Source organism: Leptodactylus fuscus, chromosome 3, assembly GCF_031893055.1.
Source record: "Leptodactylus fuscus isolate aLepFus1 chromosome 3, aLepFus1.hap2, whole genome shotgun sequence".
Taxonomy (NCBI): domain Eukaryota; kingdom Metazoa; phylum Chordata; class Amphibia; order Anura; family Leptodactylidae; genus Leptodactylus; species Leptodactylus fuscus.
This window is the reverse complement of record NC_134267.1, coordinates 168,954,232-168,971,637: the sequence shown is the minus strand read 5'-3', so window position 1 is coordinate 168,971,637 and position 17,406 is coordinate 168,954,232. Positions and strand designations below refer to the sequence as shown.

Sequence of the window (17,406 nt, the reverse complement as noted above, 5' to 3'; positions counted from 1 at the left end):
CTATAATTATAAAAATAACCAATACAAAATGGTCCCGCGAGGACATGCAATGTATAATAGGTACTCACCTTATACTTACAGTCCTCTCCGGCAGATAAGATCAGGTCATTCACAGGATTCCAGTCAACCTTTAAAATGACTCCATCATGAGCCTTCCACTTTTAAGAAGAAAGGAGAATCTGATTACCAAGTCATTAAGATGCAATTCAGTGAAAGATACAGCAATGAGGAATGTCAAATGTTTTACACCATCTAGCCATGATACAACACTCAGATATTGGCAAACTACATACAGTCACAAAAGCCAATAGACAATCGCTAATTTAAAGAGGACTTTTCATGTCCTCAGGCACATGCTGTTTTATATACCGCTAGAAAGCAGACAGTGCGTTGAATTCAGTGCACTGTTGATTTTCCCGTTATGTGCCCTGGTGGCAGAGCTATCAGTGCCGTTACCGATAGCTCTTCACGTCAGAAGGGCGCTCCTGACAGTTGAACTGATAGTCAGTCATGCCTGATAGTCATCGCTGGGCGGTAAGGAACGCCCCCTCACAATATAGCACTACACACAGTACTGTCAGGAGGGGTGTTCCCAGTCTGACAGTCAGGAACGCCCTTCTGACAGTGAAGAGCTATCAGTAACGGCACCAATAGCTCTTCCACCGGGGCACATAACAGGAAAGTCAGCTTTCTAGCGGTATATAAAACCACATGTGCCTGAGGACATGAGAGGTCCTCTTTAATGGGCATCCTCGAATATTTTACTTTTATAGCACCTTGCTGGATGTGTCTTATAAGGTAATAAACAGGAGTCCCACTACACCGCCCTTTAAAATAGCTGGAAGCAAAAGCTTCTTCCTGTTACTGAACATTGAACTGAAAAGTCTGAAAAAAAACTAAAGTAATTCACAGATGATTCTCATGATTCTCACCACCTAGCTATACTGTTCCAGGTACAGCGGCTGTTGGACAGTTCCAGATCCACCTATATTTTGTGTCATACCACCAATAGTCCACGCAAGTTATATAGTTATTAGAAAATATGATGTATAAATGATGGAAAACTTTAAACACCTGAAAAATATTTCAGCACATTTCTGTGACTGGCATTTTGGTATGTCTAGAGGCTCATATCTTGGGCTTTTTTCCATGACCAAGTAATACCGAGAAAGTCTGTAAGCTCTTTTCGTTATATTTTACAATTATATATGTCAAATTTGTCTCGCTATAGCAGAGGTCTGGAGTAGGATTTTAGTTCCATACTCACTGACAGGTTCCCTTTAAATAACACAGCTGTCACCTGTCACCAGGTCTATGGCCCCTACACTAGCAGCATGCCTTTATGCTGCTTGGGCTTAGGGTCCCAAACCAGGTAACCCAGTCCAGTCTTCTGTTCTGTTAGCATTATCCATTACCTAAAGCAAAACCTGTTCCACTCTGTCTCTGTCTTACTCACGCCTCACACATCATGGCCACCCCAAACCACCATCAACCAGGAGACTGCATGGTATATTCCTACAATCTACCACAAAGGTGGGTCAACCCATATCACTGTGCTGTTCTAGGGCCTACAAGAGGATTTGGGAGTCAAAGCCACCATAGCAAAGAGGCAGAGACCTGCTATCATTTTATTCCTTCCCCATGGTGCTGTTGCCCCACTGCTTTCACTGGGACGTTGCACCATGATGCTCCTAGCACACACATTTTGTGCTTCTGTTACTAGCATAGGAGGTTTGAGTTTCTGCAGTTATAGGTGGAGATCTATCATGCCCTGTAGACACATTTTATGGTATTCAAGACAGAAAAAGGCTCAAATTTTGTGCAAGTATTCTTTTATGAAAAATTTGAATCTTTTTCTGCTATGTACCATCCTCGCCACTTTCCAGGAATGGGCATGCCATGGGCAGGGCTACTGCCCCACCAGATTTATAATCACTTACATTAGTTTACTGTTGTAAACTATCCCCCGAGATCTAGGCCAGCTACAGGCTGGCGCATCCTCCACTAGTGCAGGGAATATGAAGACTGGATAATGAAACATGGCCCATTGAGTGTTTTGCTGACTTCTATGCACCTAAGCATTCAGCCCTGTAACTTTATGTGATTTCTGTGGTTCCTAAATTTTTCACCATTCATAAGTTGATTGTGGACTATATGGGACAGAAGAAATTTCATGTTACTGTCATAACATCCTATTACAGTACCATACTTGAAATCTGAGAGCTCTTTAGAATGAGCCACTCTTTCATAAATGTTTGTAAAGGCAGACTGCATGACTAGGTGCTAGGTTTTATTTTTGGCAATGAAAACTGATGAAACACTTGAATTTAATGAATAAGCCATGTGCCCCGATACTTTATAAATGTACAAATATGTCCAGTCATGTCCACGCTTCTTCTTACTGTCCCATGACATGTTGTAAGACAACCAGCTAGAGAAGGAATCTCCTTGCCATATCCAATCTGCACTAGGACAAAGATTGCTAAACTCCATTACACTAAGCCTTACCCCTTCTAGTTTGCTATAAGCAACAGAAGCGACTGAGCAGCACAAAATTTACCCCTTTGTTTGCTACAAGAATTTTTTTACAACTCAGTTTCAGAAACATGCTAAAAATGACTTTAAGGTTTACTAGATTTCTTCTTTATGTTTATCCTTTATTTGTAGATAAAGTGTTTCTCTAAAATGAAACCGTGTCTATAGTTTGTATGTCTGTAGGTAAGTAATAGATGGATGTTATTCCATACCTGTAATACTTTGGAACTTGGCTGCAGTGGTTTAATGATCAGCTGTTTTCCTAGAGGGTAGAGTACTTTCTCAGAATCAGGACCCCAGGCAACAGCGTAAACAGGCAAACCTACAGAAATGAAAATTCAAGGAGAATTAACTCCCCTGCATGCAATTACTACAATGATGCAAATCTACACATCTCATTCCCTTTACAGGAAAGATTTATTAGTGTTCCATGTCATGTCCAAACAGGCACATTAGAACGGTGTACTTTCACCTCACTGTTACAGTAATGCCTAACATCTTATAAAAGAGGTCTCTACTACTCGAAATCTATACATGTCTTGTAAGAGCTTTGATTGTTGGTTTTAACATACACGTGCTTCCAATTATAAAACCCCTTTATAAGAAACTTAGAATATATCTTATTAAAGAAATCTGCTTCTTTCTCTACTTATTAGGCTGTTCTCCTCCTCCTTATCTTCACTCAGGCTGTTTGTTTACATAGATTCTGTATCCAGCTCAAACATACACATATCTATGGAGAAGGGAGGGAGGAGAATGTTGATCTATTGATTAAACTTTTGAAGAGGTAAAATCTTTTCCAAAAACATAACAGTGTTGGAAGGGTTCCCTCACTCAAGAGTGGCAGAGTGTACCTTTTGTATGTGTTAGTGTGCCTTATCCAGCATCCTCCTCCTCCCTCCCCTCTCCATTTACTAACATGTAAAGAGTAACTCAGCTTTATAAATGGAGAAGGAAGCATTTTTTAAAATAAGAAGTATTACAAAGCTTCTTGCCTTTTTTAAACAAAGGCTTATAACAGGAAGTAAGCTTTAAAGATCTAACCTTCGCCAAGTTAAAAAGGATCTGACGTCAGATTTCACAATACAAACTGCATACGTTATGTATCTCTTACGTGTGAAGGAGCTGGAGTAGCCGCTTTGAAAATCCACATCAGAATGGTTTTATAATCCTTTTCCAATTTGATATTTAAAGAGAGAGTTCAAGAGTCCAGTGTATTCACAAGCTAAACTCAGTGAAATACTTTCTAGCCTAACTGATCAGCTGCAGGTTATACTATACAGTGTGAGCTTTCAGCAGCAATGGAGGAAGGACACTGAAAGGAGCTTTTCTCAGATAAACAAGGTGAACGGAGATGGAGTTTTGTTCCTGAATACACTAGACACAGCCATTCTGACAAGGATTTTCAAAGTAAGTACACCAACCTTATAAGAGCCCCTACGAGATCTGTTTAATAACATAAGCAGCCTGTATTGTGGAATCTGACAGATCCTCTTTTACACAAGTGCACCAACTTAAAGTAGTTTTTAGAATGTTACATGCACCACTTCTTAGTAAGTTCAAAAGTTTTTTTTGTTTTTTTTTTAAAGCTAGTTGACAGGTGACAAACAATAAGGGTATACTCACTTTAGTCAGTTTTGCAAAGTGTATTACTGTACAATATACTGTATAGAAATATAATAATTTTACTTATGATTTACAGGTTACTTTTTTTGTTTTTAAGTTATGGGTGGAAATATTTTCTTTCATTGTAACCAGAGACGTAACTACACCTGTAGCAGCAGAGGCAGCTGCCACAAGGCCCGGGACATTAGGGGCCTGGTGACAGTCGCTACCGCTGCTATCATTATACTCGGGGGTCTGATTAGATCCCCGGGTATAATGATCGGCGGCCCGGAAGAGGTAAGAAACATAAAAAACACTGCTACTTACCTCTCCATGATCTGGTCAGGCTTCGGCCTAGTCGTCTGACGTCTCATGACCCCTCCCTGCGTCCAGGGTCATGTGACGTCTGACGTCATCGAAGATGGACTACTTCGGAGGCCGACATTGTAGGAGCCGGGAGATAGGTAAGTAGGTGATTATTATACACCGGGGTCTGAAAAGACCCCAGAGTATAATAATTTTTTATGGGCGTCCACAGTGGGACATAATACTATGTGCAGGGGCCACTATGGGGTACAATACTGTGTGCAGGGGCCACTAAGGGCGATAATACTATGTGGAGGGGCCACTATGGGGGATAATACTGTGTGGAGGGGCCACTATGGGGGATAATACTGTGTGGAGGGGCCACTATGGGGGATAATACTGTGTGGAGGGGCCACTATGGGGGATAATACTGTGTGGAGGGGCCACTATGGGGGATAATACTGTGTGGAGGGGCCACTATGGGGTACAATACTGTGTGCAGGGGCCACTAAGGGCGATAATACTATGTGCAGGGGCCACTATGGGGTACAATACTGTCTGCAGGGGCCACTAAGGGCGATAATACTATGTGGAGGGGCCACTATGGGGGATAATACTGTGTGGAGGGGCCACTATGGGGGATAATACTGTGTGGAGGGACCACTATGGGGGATAATACTATGTGGAGGGGCCACTATGGGGGATAATACTGTGTGGAGGGGCCACTATGGGGGATAATACTGTGTGCAGGGGCCACTATGGGGGATAATACTGTGTGGAGGGGCCACTATGTGGGACAATACTGTGTGGAGGGGCCACTATGGGGGATAATACTGTGTGGAGGGGCCACTGAGGGACATAATAGTGTCTGCAGGGGCCACTATGGGGCATAATAGAGCACGCAGGAATGCATAGGAGGGGGTCGGTCGAGGTCTTCTGCGTCGGAGTCGTGGGGGCCCATGTCAAAAGTTCGCCACGGGGCCTCGCCATTCCTAGTTACACCACTGATTGTAACAGACTGTAGTTTAAGAAGCCTCTGACTGAATCTTTAATTATATAAGGCACTTTCAATCTTCACTTTCCCTATAGTACCCTGAAGAGAAAGATACTTAATCCATAGTGAAAGATACTATGTGTAGTAACACTCCACTCTGAAAAACACCTTCACCTACTAACTCACTATTTCCTAAGAGTAAGTTAAATGGCCTTAAGAGATACTTTCCTATGACAGGCTGCAGTTGGAAATGTTGAAAGTGACATCTATTAATGATCTTTAAAATGCACAGCACATCTTTTTGGGATTTTTCTGATGATAATCTGTATCATATAATCCCAGTTTAACTGATCTTCGGCTAGTTCATATAGTGCCGCACAAAAAAATAAAATAAAAAGTACACCCCGGTCAATCGATGCATGTGCTGAGCTCTATATTGGGCGCGGGTGTGAAGCCTGCTCTTTGTTATTTATTCTTGAACAAAACCCCTCCACTATTAGATGACAGCGGCCCCACAATTAACGCTGCTGTTTAAACAAAGTGCTCAGCTGGCTCGCCAAGTCTTCGAGACTGGCCTAGAGGGAGGGACAAACGCCACTATTCTCCCTACTGAAGGCTCAGGAAGAAAAAACCAAGTGGTTACAGAGAAGGACTAAGGCTTCTTTCTAAAAGCAGCCCAGTGTGGGGGGCAATCATCATTAAATCAGTGGAAGAAGACCATTAATAAAACACTGGCAGATCACAATCCACATTCAAATGTGAATATACATAAGGGAATTGTATTAGTCGTAAGGATTATGCTTCATGACGCATCTCAAACAGCATGAAGAGCTGCAAACAATAAAATGAAGAGTTAACGTGAAGCTCTATTGCTCCTGCTTAATATGCAACTTTATTAAAATGGGCTATGCTTCCTAATTCTATTTAACACCTTAATAATTGGGTGACTTCAGGCAATCAGGAGCACAAACTGTTAAGGATTAATATCCTTAGAGACTGGACCATTGAGGGTCATCATAGCTGAACCCCCTTTCTTTTCTTATTCCAACAAACTTCTTCTCTGTAAGCTGACAGGTGGTTGGGTGTGACATTTACTACAACCGCAGGGAATCTAGATCTGAGCTGATCCAATAGTCCTGATGACCACTGTAGAGCTCACTGAATGTGTTTTTTTTTTTTTTTTGTTTGGTTGTTTGGGTGCATTCAGACTACGTAACGCCGGGCGTGTATGAGAGCCGTACACGCCGGCATTACGGCAGACTGCCGAACATTTCCCATTCACTTCAATGGGAGCGCTCGTAAACGCCGCTGTTACGAGCGCTCCCATTGAAGTGAATGGGAAGTGTTCGGCAGTCTGCCGTAATGCCGGCGTGTACGGCTCTCATACACGCCCGGCGTTACGTAGTCTGAATGCACCCTTAGTTTGTTTTTTAAAAAAGTGATGTTCCAGAGAGGATGCACCAGTCAGTAAGATAGGCTCTGCACTAAGCATAACACAATATATTAGGGTTGTCTGGGGTGTCTTCTTAAAATGAACCTGTCACCAGGTTTGTGGCCACTAAACCATCCAGATGCTGGGGTTTAAGGTCTTAAACCTGGTGACTGCAGTCCCATCTGTGGTTCCATTTGGCAAAAATTGTAGGCATTAATTTTCTGGAAAAGAGTCATGACTGTACTGTGGTAGCTCAACACATGCACAGTGAAGTAAGACGTATTCTCCTTGGCTTCAAATACACAGTGTGCATGCATTGGGAGCTGCCACAGAGATCATGATACACTGATCAGCTGCTTGCAGTTTGTGGCCCTTGTGGGGGCACTGTGGCCTCTTCACCAGGGCTGTGGAGTTAGGGCCAATTTTGGGTTTGAGTCGGAAAAAGGTTACTGACTCCAGCTACAAAATAAAATGAGTAATTATATTATACAATTAGCAATATTGTAGATTTAATTAGACGCGGAGTTTGTTACATATTTACTTTCATAGTTATTAAATCACTATCTGTTTAATGAATTTGAGAATTTCTACTGCTTCTGTCTGACCATGGTTGTCAGCCATTTATGAAGGGGTCGAAGGTGGGCTGTGGAAAAATAGAGGAGTAGGAGTCGTTGGTTTTGCTTACTGACTCCACAGCCCTGCTATTTGCATCTGGTTCTGCTGAAGCCATAAAAAAACCACCATATTTTATAGCAGCTTACTCTAGGTATTACAGTGTTGTCCCATTCTATTGACTGTGTTAGTCACTGAAAAAATATATACAGTATATACTACTACACTGTGGATAGTTGTGGTCCATCTTTGACCATTTGTCCTCATTATAGGGATGGTCTGGCGTTTTAGTGATAATGAATAAGTCTCTTCCTATTTTCACAATAATACTTTACATGTTTGTTATACTATTTCTACATATTTTTTCAATTGTTATATGGTTGGAAAATGTGTTTGCGTTCTTTTAAATGTTATCATGGCAAAAATATGACCCTGGAGCCTACTGTTGTAGATCGATTCCCAAACTATTAGAAGCAGCAGATAAAATACTAAACATCAACAGCATGTCCACTTTATTATCAAAGCATAGAAAATCTACAGAAATCCACATTGGCAATGTGATGCAGGGCCTACGCGTTTCAGATGCCACCAGGGTCCTTATTCCAGTTGCCATGAATAAGTACACAGGTGGCGTCTGAAACGTGTAGGCGGCTGCCAGCAGCCCTGCATCACATTGCCAATGTGGATTTCTGTGGATTTCATATGCTTTGATAATAAAGTGGCCATGTTTTACTGTGCTGGAGACTTATCCTTTTCATGTAAGTTACTAAACCTGAACATCTAAACATGGGTCAGCTGGAGAGTTTTTTTTTTGTTAAACTAAGGATGTTTGTATAGGCAATGGTATCTAGTAGGTCTCATCTTGAGTATTAAAATTGCCCATGACTTGTTTCGAACCTGTTACCAGTTCAGCACAATTACAAAACAATATTATAAATGATTATATATTGAATGAAAAACAATACGCAATATAAAAAGGATATAGGGAAAATACAAACATGCCTCTTTGATAAATGGAAAATCTGCAGTGACAAAACAGGTATGGTTATTTATCACTAACCGTTCTGTGCCAATGTGGATCTCAGCATCCCACTTTTAGACCATATCTTTATGTGCCCATCTTCACCAGCTGCGGAAATAAGAATCATTGAAAAGATTAGAGGTACCCAGCTGTATGGATATAAAGATACAAGTCATACAAAGTACACAGCACATTCTATTAGCATTGGTCCACCACAAAATAAACAAGTTCCAATTTTGCAGATTTGTAGTAAATCCCGCACCAAAACTTGCATTGAAATACAACACAATTCATGCGACGGGGGCTTACAAAACTCTCTTTTTAAGCATCATGTGTGGCATGGCCATTTTTACATTTACAACATGTCTATTATGTCAAAGAACTGCTACAGATTTTTGCAAAGGGTGAAAGCTGGGACAATCTCTATAGTTAACAGATGTAGATTCTGACATAGATTTGATGCATATATACGGTATTATTGGTGGTGGAAAAACATTTGCTGTGTCTAAACTTACCATGACTGGATGATAGGCACGGTACAATAATGTCCTGAAATACTATTGTAGCAGGAAGGTAAAGGTTTGCTCACATTTACCAGCACAACATTGGTCATTCACATTGTGAAAAAAAAAATTATACATCTAATTTATCAAGTAGTTGGCTGTCCATCTATTCTTATACAACTGTATTGCCTGGGTGATAGAATTTGTCTTGGCAAATGTCCTTGTGATAAATGCACATGTGATTAGTGTTTTTTGACATATTGTTACAGTTAACAATAAAGACTATAGCTCTGGGGACAAGTTGATATGTTTGTGTTGCAGCCAGCAGGTTACATATATCACCCACATGGAGAGTAACCACACCAGATTTCCAAAAGATTGCGGATATCCAGTGGTATCACCTATTGACAGCAGCATCTGTTACAAAGCACTAGTGCAAACATATGTCAGGTCTTGGTTTAGCAAATAATGATATATATTTTAATGAAAAAATACTTAATATGGGAAACAAAATTTTAAGATCCCCTTACGTATAAGAGAATATGCTATAACACTGGAGGGTTAACTACTGTAGGACTGCGGCCAAAAGTTATGTGACCCATGGAACATACAGTAACACTCCATTAATCTGTAATGGACTGGAGTCTGCCTCTTCAAGGCATTGCTATGAAAATTTCCATCAGAGTTGATCATTTACTGCAACAAGTAACTTCCCGATATTCTCCTATTAGTGGCGCTCCTCAGGGAAAAAAAAGAAAATGTCATGTAGAGCTTAAAGCAACTAAATATGCGTCAAGTTTTACCCACAAGCAAATGATTGATGTGATGACATATCAGAGGAACTGCCGTTTGGGAGCCACAATGATGAAGTCATATGACAAAGCAGTACTAGTACAGTAGTACTGCTAATGTGGAAGTGGCCATAGTATTGTGAATACCTAAAGAGTAGACAAGAAATAGGTCAACCCTGCTGTCCTATAAATATATGGTACTTATGTTATATTGCAATGTCTTATACTCCTCAGATTTCTGTGAGCACTTACATTCCACAACCCCATTCGGTTCAGAAAAGAAAATTATTGCCAGCCAAACATTTCTCTGCTCTGATTCATAGAAGAAGGGGTGTAAGTGGGGTTCCCCTTTATAAATAGCAAGGCTCTGCCTGTTGTGAGAACACTCCTAATGTGCCAAGTTTTAAAGTAGGGGTCCCTAATCCATGGCTCATAGTCCCCTCATTTGTGACTTGAAATGGTTTGCTAGACCCAGAACACTAGTGCCAGGTCTAGCAGACAAAATTTCACTAAGGCAGCAGCATACCTTGAGAATTAGGTAGGAGACACATTCAGAAGTAGAGACATGATGTGGCGGTCTAACGTCATAATGCCACTATGTCCTACTTCCCACCATTCAGTCTTTTTCCCTGTGATACTCCGGTTGATGTCATTTGCTGCTAGACGGCTAAGCGCTATTCTCCCTCCAATCCTGTGCATTGAAGGGAGGGCAAGAGAGGTAAAACACGCACATGGGCCAAACTTAGAATTTACATATGGCGACAACTGCCACACTGTCTCCTTAAAAAAAATATAAAAAATTGCCTTGTACACCTGGCAGAAAGACGGAGCATGTGCTGCAAAATTCTGCTAGATGAAGACCTGCGCCCCATGCTGTCCAGCAAAGATGTGCAGAAGTTCTGAAATCACCTTTAATGTGCACCTCAGAACGTCTACATTTCCTCTTTGCCAGGCTACATGGAGACCAGGGTCTGTCTGCTAGGTCAGAGCTTCCATTGGCCTGCCTATAAGAACCAGGGGGCCGGCAGTGCCTCATGGTGGATGGGGGACTGCAATGGAAGACGATGAACATAAAGGTAGAATGGAGGGGTTTAAAATGGGATAAATATAGGAATACTATGCTGTGGTGGTGAGGGTGTTATAATAGAAGAACAGTGAGCGGTGGGGATTGGGTGTAATGGACAAACAGAGAGCTGTGTGGGCAAGAGTATATAAATAGAGGAACAGTGAGCTGTGGGTTGAGACGGAATGTAATAGAGGAATAGTGAGCTGTGGAGGTGTGGGTGGGGGTTGGGTAACAATGAGCCATGGGGATGAGGTGGGTATAAAATGGAGGAACAGTGAATTGTGGGAGTCCAGAGAGTTTAATGAGAGTATAGTGAGATTCATGATGGATGGGGGGTAAATCAAGAGAGAAAGTGTACCATGGAGGTGGTGGGGGTATAATGGAGTCTGTGTGCTGGCCTTATGTCCTGCACTGAAGACAGTTGTGTGACTTGGCCTCCATAGTGACCTCCATCAGTGAGTTCCTGAATGGCTGTAGGGTTACTATACCTAACTCATGTTTCTACTGATGAGTCTGGGATGTATGGCCAGCACCCACGGTACATTTTTCCTGGGCTTGGCATGGTCATATGAATAAGACCCTACTCATCTATATTTACATATTCCACAGATATAATTTTGAGGCAGCCTAGCTAGCCATACATATAAACTTTGGCCGAACCTAAAAATTATGTAGGAATAGGCCGAGCATCTAATATATACAGAGGGCTTCCAAACTCTCCCACAAAAGCAGATGTCAAAGGAGAAGATCGGCCATTTGGATTTCAACATTCCCGATCTTTTGCTTGCTAGAGAATATACAAGCCGCAAATGTGGCCCCAACAGTGGCTTCTACGTCTCTCCATTAACAACACATGAGCACCCAGCCAGGCCTGTGTATGTGGGTGCAGGAGGAATAGCTGTGGGTGGAATGAGCATCCAGCCATGGAGTATGGCCAGTTTTACAGATATTGAGCACCATTAAACTATGAAAACCCCATTCTCCTAGGATCGCAAAATTGACTTTATGCTTCCAGAGTTCAGCTTGCATTACCAAAATAACTATAAGATGCAATGAGTGGTAAGAAAAGTCTGAAACTGGAAGGTGAAAGAGAGGTTAGAGATGACGCAAAAGCTGTGTGTGGGCAAGTCAAAATGGAATATATCTCATATGTCTCCCACTAGCTAACAAAGATAATGGGATGTCCTCAATGAACTACCTCCCTATGTGAACACGGGCCTCCTGGCTGCATTACTCGCTCACCAATCTATTTATTCACAGGCAAGTGATTTTTCCATATGTCAATTTTTACATTCATCAGCTTACTTCTTAGTATTAAAAACAATGTGGCCTGCCCTCAATATAATAAAAATAATGTTTATACACACAAGGTGCAGCCCCTGCCATAAAAGTCATATTTAGTCTGAGTTTTGTTTCTATTAGGATATGAGTCATAAGTTTGAGTCTGAGAAAAGCAGTAGGCGTAAAAGGAAAAGATACGTCTACAATACTGTTAAATTATAGTTATATTGACAAGCATTGATAAAATGCAGAGGTACGTGTTTCACATAAAAAAAACAAGTAGTTTAAAAAGACCAAGTAATGAAACACAAAAACCAAGACTAGGCTTCATTTATCAAAACTAACAGCTAAACTGGCTGTGCAGAATCACAAACCAACTTTCAATAGTCATAAGCTTTACAAAAAGTCTTTATCAAGGGGCGGGAATGTATGAGCAAAGCTGAGTGATAATGGAAAGGCACCAGAACAGAAAGAGGCTGCTGAAGCTAAAGTAAGTTTTCTATCTCATCCCATGTGCGTTTTCACATCAATGCTTCTCAGTATTTCTCTATAATGTCCTATAGCAGGGCTAGGTGAACAATCAAAAAATAACTGAAACCGAACAATCGAGGTAAAATGTCTGATTAATTACAATTTTAATTCAGGTGATAAATCGCCCACCCATATGATACAGTGTTTCTAAGTTTGTGCGTTAGGGAGCAGACATTCCTTTCTTCATATGTTATCTATGGGAGATATTATAGCAACTAGTTTCCACTCAATAACTCAAGTAAAACTGAGAATTAGAGACAGCCGCATAATGGACAGATCTAGGGTAGAAGTCCTGCACTCCAGAATCTCCAGAATTAAGGAGTAAAAAAGCAGCAAAATAGGGATTTGGCAATTTTGGGAGCGTAAAAAAACCAAACACTTCCCATGCCCTCTGCTACTCCACTTTTATTCCACTTTGGAAGAAGAGTGAGGACAATTTCCTTTACAGCGGAAGTTTACCAGGTTTATCAAATGAGATGCCCATCCAGTAGGGGGTGGCATAGTGAGTGAAGAATAGAATCATTGGACTTAAAGATTCACCAAATGTACCTAACATTGTGTAACATTTGATCAGTTTGGCACAGAATACTGTAAGGCAGACTCCAGGAAAACCGTGTTCCCCTTATGATAAATTTCCCCCATAGTGTTATTCCTCATTTACACATACTGTACTGATTTTGGCAAAGTTTGGCAATGTATGCTTTCATTATTCCAAAGCAGTTTAAGAAGTGAAAGCTGGACTGTCGATGGATTGCTTTGGGCAAACTATTAGACACTTTTCATAAAGAAAGCTTTGGTTCTAAACGTTTCTTTGTTAAGGGCCATCAGACTGATTTACCAATGGTTTAATTCTCTGTCTCTCTAACTCAAAAACAGCCCCAGGATCTTGCATGACGTATATAGAAATTTACTTACCTATAATGAGGTGAATAAAGTGCTTTGGTTGTAATATAAAGCTCTTATTTATCTCCAGCATCACCCATAATCTGTGTTTCTACTGTAATTTATCTCTGCTTGATCTCAATTCTCCCCCCAATAGACCTCTATAGACATGTATAATTGGAGCCATGTGATATGCAGTCCAACTTGAGACGGATATAGCAGAATTTTCAGTTTAGTAAAGAGAGGGGAGCAGGAAAATGACTTGATAAGAGCAGAAATAAGAAATATTACAAAGTTTCATTGATTTATTCAAAGTTAGTCACAATTTAATGAATTGGGTGCATTTTGCCACTTCCATTTATCTATGCCCATGGATGAATATCTAAAGAATTGAGACAACCATTTCCCTCCACTACACATAGAGAGAGGGAAGTGGTAAACAGACAAACCAGGACAGTACTATGCCAACTAATTCAGCAACTGCTATGGAAGTTTTTATTTTTACATGTATACTTACACATAATTCATAGTACTGTTTATGCAGTGTGTTTAACTTCACATACTTTACTACTATCACCATGTCGGACCTAACGCAGCCACATTTTACCTGTTACTAGTGCTGTTCCATCATAATTCCAGCGACCTGCGAGCACCGCTCCGGAGTGAGCCTCTACACTTTTCTCAACTCTTCCCAACTTGGAAATCAGATGGAATTTTCCTAGTACGGAATCAGGTACATCCCATTAGTGAACAACAATGCAAGTGTAGGCATTATTATACATATATATCATATTAGGAAGGAAAAGCAAAATCGTAGCTAAAGGTCAGGACAGTGATTTTTTTCCCCCAGGATTGTGCCATAAAATTGTCACCAGAAAAGTACCCTGTGGATTAGGTCTCTATAGATCTAACATGTTATATGTATAATAAGCAGACACAAACAATTAAAAAAACACAAGCATAACCACATATATTAAAAAAAAATTGCATTGCATATAGTATCATCTTGTACAGTGTTGAGCTTTGTGAACAGTAGAGGGTATATTAACTATCCATATGTATTATGTTCCTTTAACAATTCTTCGACAATGGGACAATATATTATGATGCAAGGATTAAAACATCTATTGAAGCCTGCAAACAAAGATGTGATTTAAAGGGGTTTTACGGGCAAAATTTTTTATTATTATTATTATTTTTTTTTTTTAAAAAAAGGTCTTTTAGTGCTATTAATGGGTTAATAAGTGCACCCAAATACATTTAGCAATGTTTTGAGTGATTTCTGTGTTTCTCTGGCAGCTCCTGGCATCTGCATTTGTAGGATGACTTTCACTATCTCCCTCTCACTACCTCCCCCTCCCTTGCTATCCCGCCCTTCCCAACTAACTCAGCCCACCCACCCCATCATACTTATGTGTCTTCCTTCCAGACTTCCTCCTGCAAGACGGCTCCTTCCTCTTTTCCGACTATTTCAGCACGTGTAATAGTTCCAGCGCTGCTCTGTAGCCAGCAATCCTCCGCTACTGTGTAGGTGTTGGGAGGCTACTGCTCCCACACCTGCGCAGTATAGATGGATTGCCGGGCTGCAGAGCAGCACAGGAGGAAGTCTGAAAAGAAGACTCGCAAGTATGATGGGGTGGAGGTGTGGGTAAGTATTAGTGACCGCCCAAGGGATATGGATAAACATACATTTTTGATAAATTATGCGATTTACAAACTAGGTGTGGGGAGGATGTTTATATTAGTGGCGGAATTACATTTTATCGCTTTCAACCCCTTTAATGAGCTCTTATCCTAACCCATAGAACAGGCATACTCAGCAACTGTACCTGCTGCCACTATTAAAAGGTCCCTGGGCTGAGGGTACAGTGATTGGGAGATGAGTTTTTATCTCGATTGCTGTTAATTTCCATTCATCGTGGGGGGGGCATTCAACAGCATTAAACAGTATGGGAGACACTAAGGAGCATTATACTGTGGGGGGGAACCATTCGTGCATTATAGTGTGGAGGCAACTAATGGAGCATTATACTGTGTGGGGGGACACTAATGCCTCATTACTGCCTTTCCACATACAGTATAATGTAAACCTAGGGTAAAACCTATAGTCAGACACATCTTATCATTCGAAAAATATGGTATTATACAAATTGCCATGGCCACAATGATGCTACTTCAGTGTGAGGTCTTTGACCACTTTTAGAAAAGAGTGACTGTAAATGACGATTATGTGTATGGAACCAAAACATTTGATGTATCGACTATGTAGTTCCGATGGTTACATTTAACTTTTTATTTTCTGAATTTTTTTCTTTTTTTTGTTGTTAGTGATAAATCCTATAGTAGCTGCAATACTTGGAAAACTTTTCACGTACATCTATATAGTAAAAAAATAAAAAATAAAAAAAATTATAAATTAATATATATAATAACACCATTTGTTTGGAATAGGAACAAAAATAAAGTTTTTTTTAAAAAACTATTTCTGCTTATAAATTATTAGGAAGTATATATATTCTCAATACAGTACAAGAGTAAGTCCTCCCCCCATCAGGAAAAAGACATATACAGATGTTGCAAAGTTAGGGTGCATGCACACTACGTAACGCCGGGCGTGTATGAGAGCCGTACACGCCAGCATTACAGCAGACTGCCGAACACTTCCCATTCACTTCAATGGGAGCGCTCGTAACAGCGGAGTTTACGAGCGCTCCCATTGAAGTGAATGGGAAGTGTTCGGCAGCCCTGCTGTAACGCCGGCGTGTACGGCTCTCATACACGCCCGGCGTTACTCAGTGTGCATGCACCCTTAGGGTGCATGCACACTACGTAACGCCGGGCGTGTATGAGAGCCGTACACGCCGGCATTACGGCAGACTGCCGAACACTTCCCATTCACTTCAATGGGAGCGCTCGCAACAGCGGCGTTTACGAGCGCTCCCATTGAAGTGAATGGGAAGTGTTCGGCAGCCCTGCTGTAACGCCGGCGTGTACGGCTCTCATACACGCCCGGCGTTACTCAGTGTGCATGCACCCTTAACCTGAATTTCTGCAATTGGTTGAACTACTGCAGTGTGATATCTTATCGCAGAAAACAAACAAAAAATAAATCATTGGAAAAACATTGGTTTCATTGGCTTTTGTTGTCTTCAGTAATAAGAAATCATATGGCAGTAATGTACCCATTACAAAAGTTTGGGTTAACTCTCCTATATCTTTATATGCTACGGATCTTCTCCCACCTATGATTTGTGTCGCGGAACATTACAGAAGCTGGTCACATATATGTTACAATATAAACAGTCCGTATTGTAAACTACTCAATACATGGGTGCTGGTACATGGCAAAGATACTCACCGTCAGAACTTGTAAGCACAAACATATCAGACTGCCCTTGCTTTTTGCTGCCCACATTTTTGGGGAACCAGTGAAGGTCAATAGGATATGTATCAACTGGGAGTTTTACAACCAAAGAGGTCTCGCCGTTTAGTAAGTTCCACTTCAAAATCTGGTGGTCATCAGCGCAGGAATAGAGCTCATCGGCAGAGGTCCAGCCCACACAGCTAACCAGCTCCTTATGTACAGAGGAGTTAAGGAGTTTAACATATGGCCTTGCAAAAAACACTTGACAAATAAAACACAGACGATCTAGCACTTTTCTCCATATCTGCAAGGCACTTGCCTTTACAAATTCAGCAAACAGATTATGGATATGTAAATGTGTGAAAATATTCCTATTATAGTTTACTTATATACTGTGCTGTTTAGATCAATAATCCTGATAATCTGCATGCTTGTGACCACAAAGTGCCATACGCGAGTAGATAGATAGTCAATCACAGACTA

General features: G+C 41.0%; 1 protein-coding gene across 1 annotated transcript in view; it reads right to left on the bottom strand.

Annotated features, from left to right (window-relative positions):
• IFT80 (intraflagellar transport 80) overlaps positions 1-17,065 on the bottom strand; it is an 88,093-nt gene extending 71,028 nt beyond the window's left edge. The window contains exons 1-5 of the mRNA XM_075268730.1: positions 16,918-17,065; positions 14,167-14,277; positions 8,545-8,613; positions 2,748-2,857; positions 69-158 (exon numbers count right to left, since the gene is read on the bottom strand). Of these exons, the coding sequence (XP_075124831.1) occupies positions 69-158; positions 2,748-2,857; positions 8,545-8,613; positions 14,167-14,277; positions 16,918-16,942 (405 nt within the window). The 5' untranslated portion in view covers positions 16,943-17,065. The remainder of the gene's footprint in view (positions 1-68; positions 159-2,747; positions 2,858-8,544; positions 8,614-14,166; positions 14,278-16,917) is intronic.
• Positions 17,066-17,406: the final 341 nt, after the last annotated feature.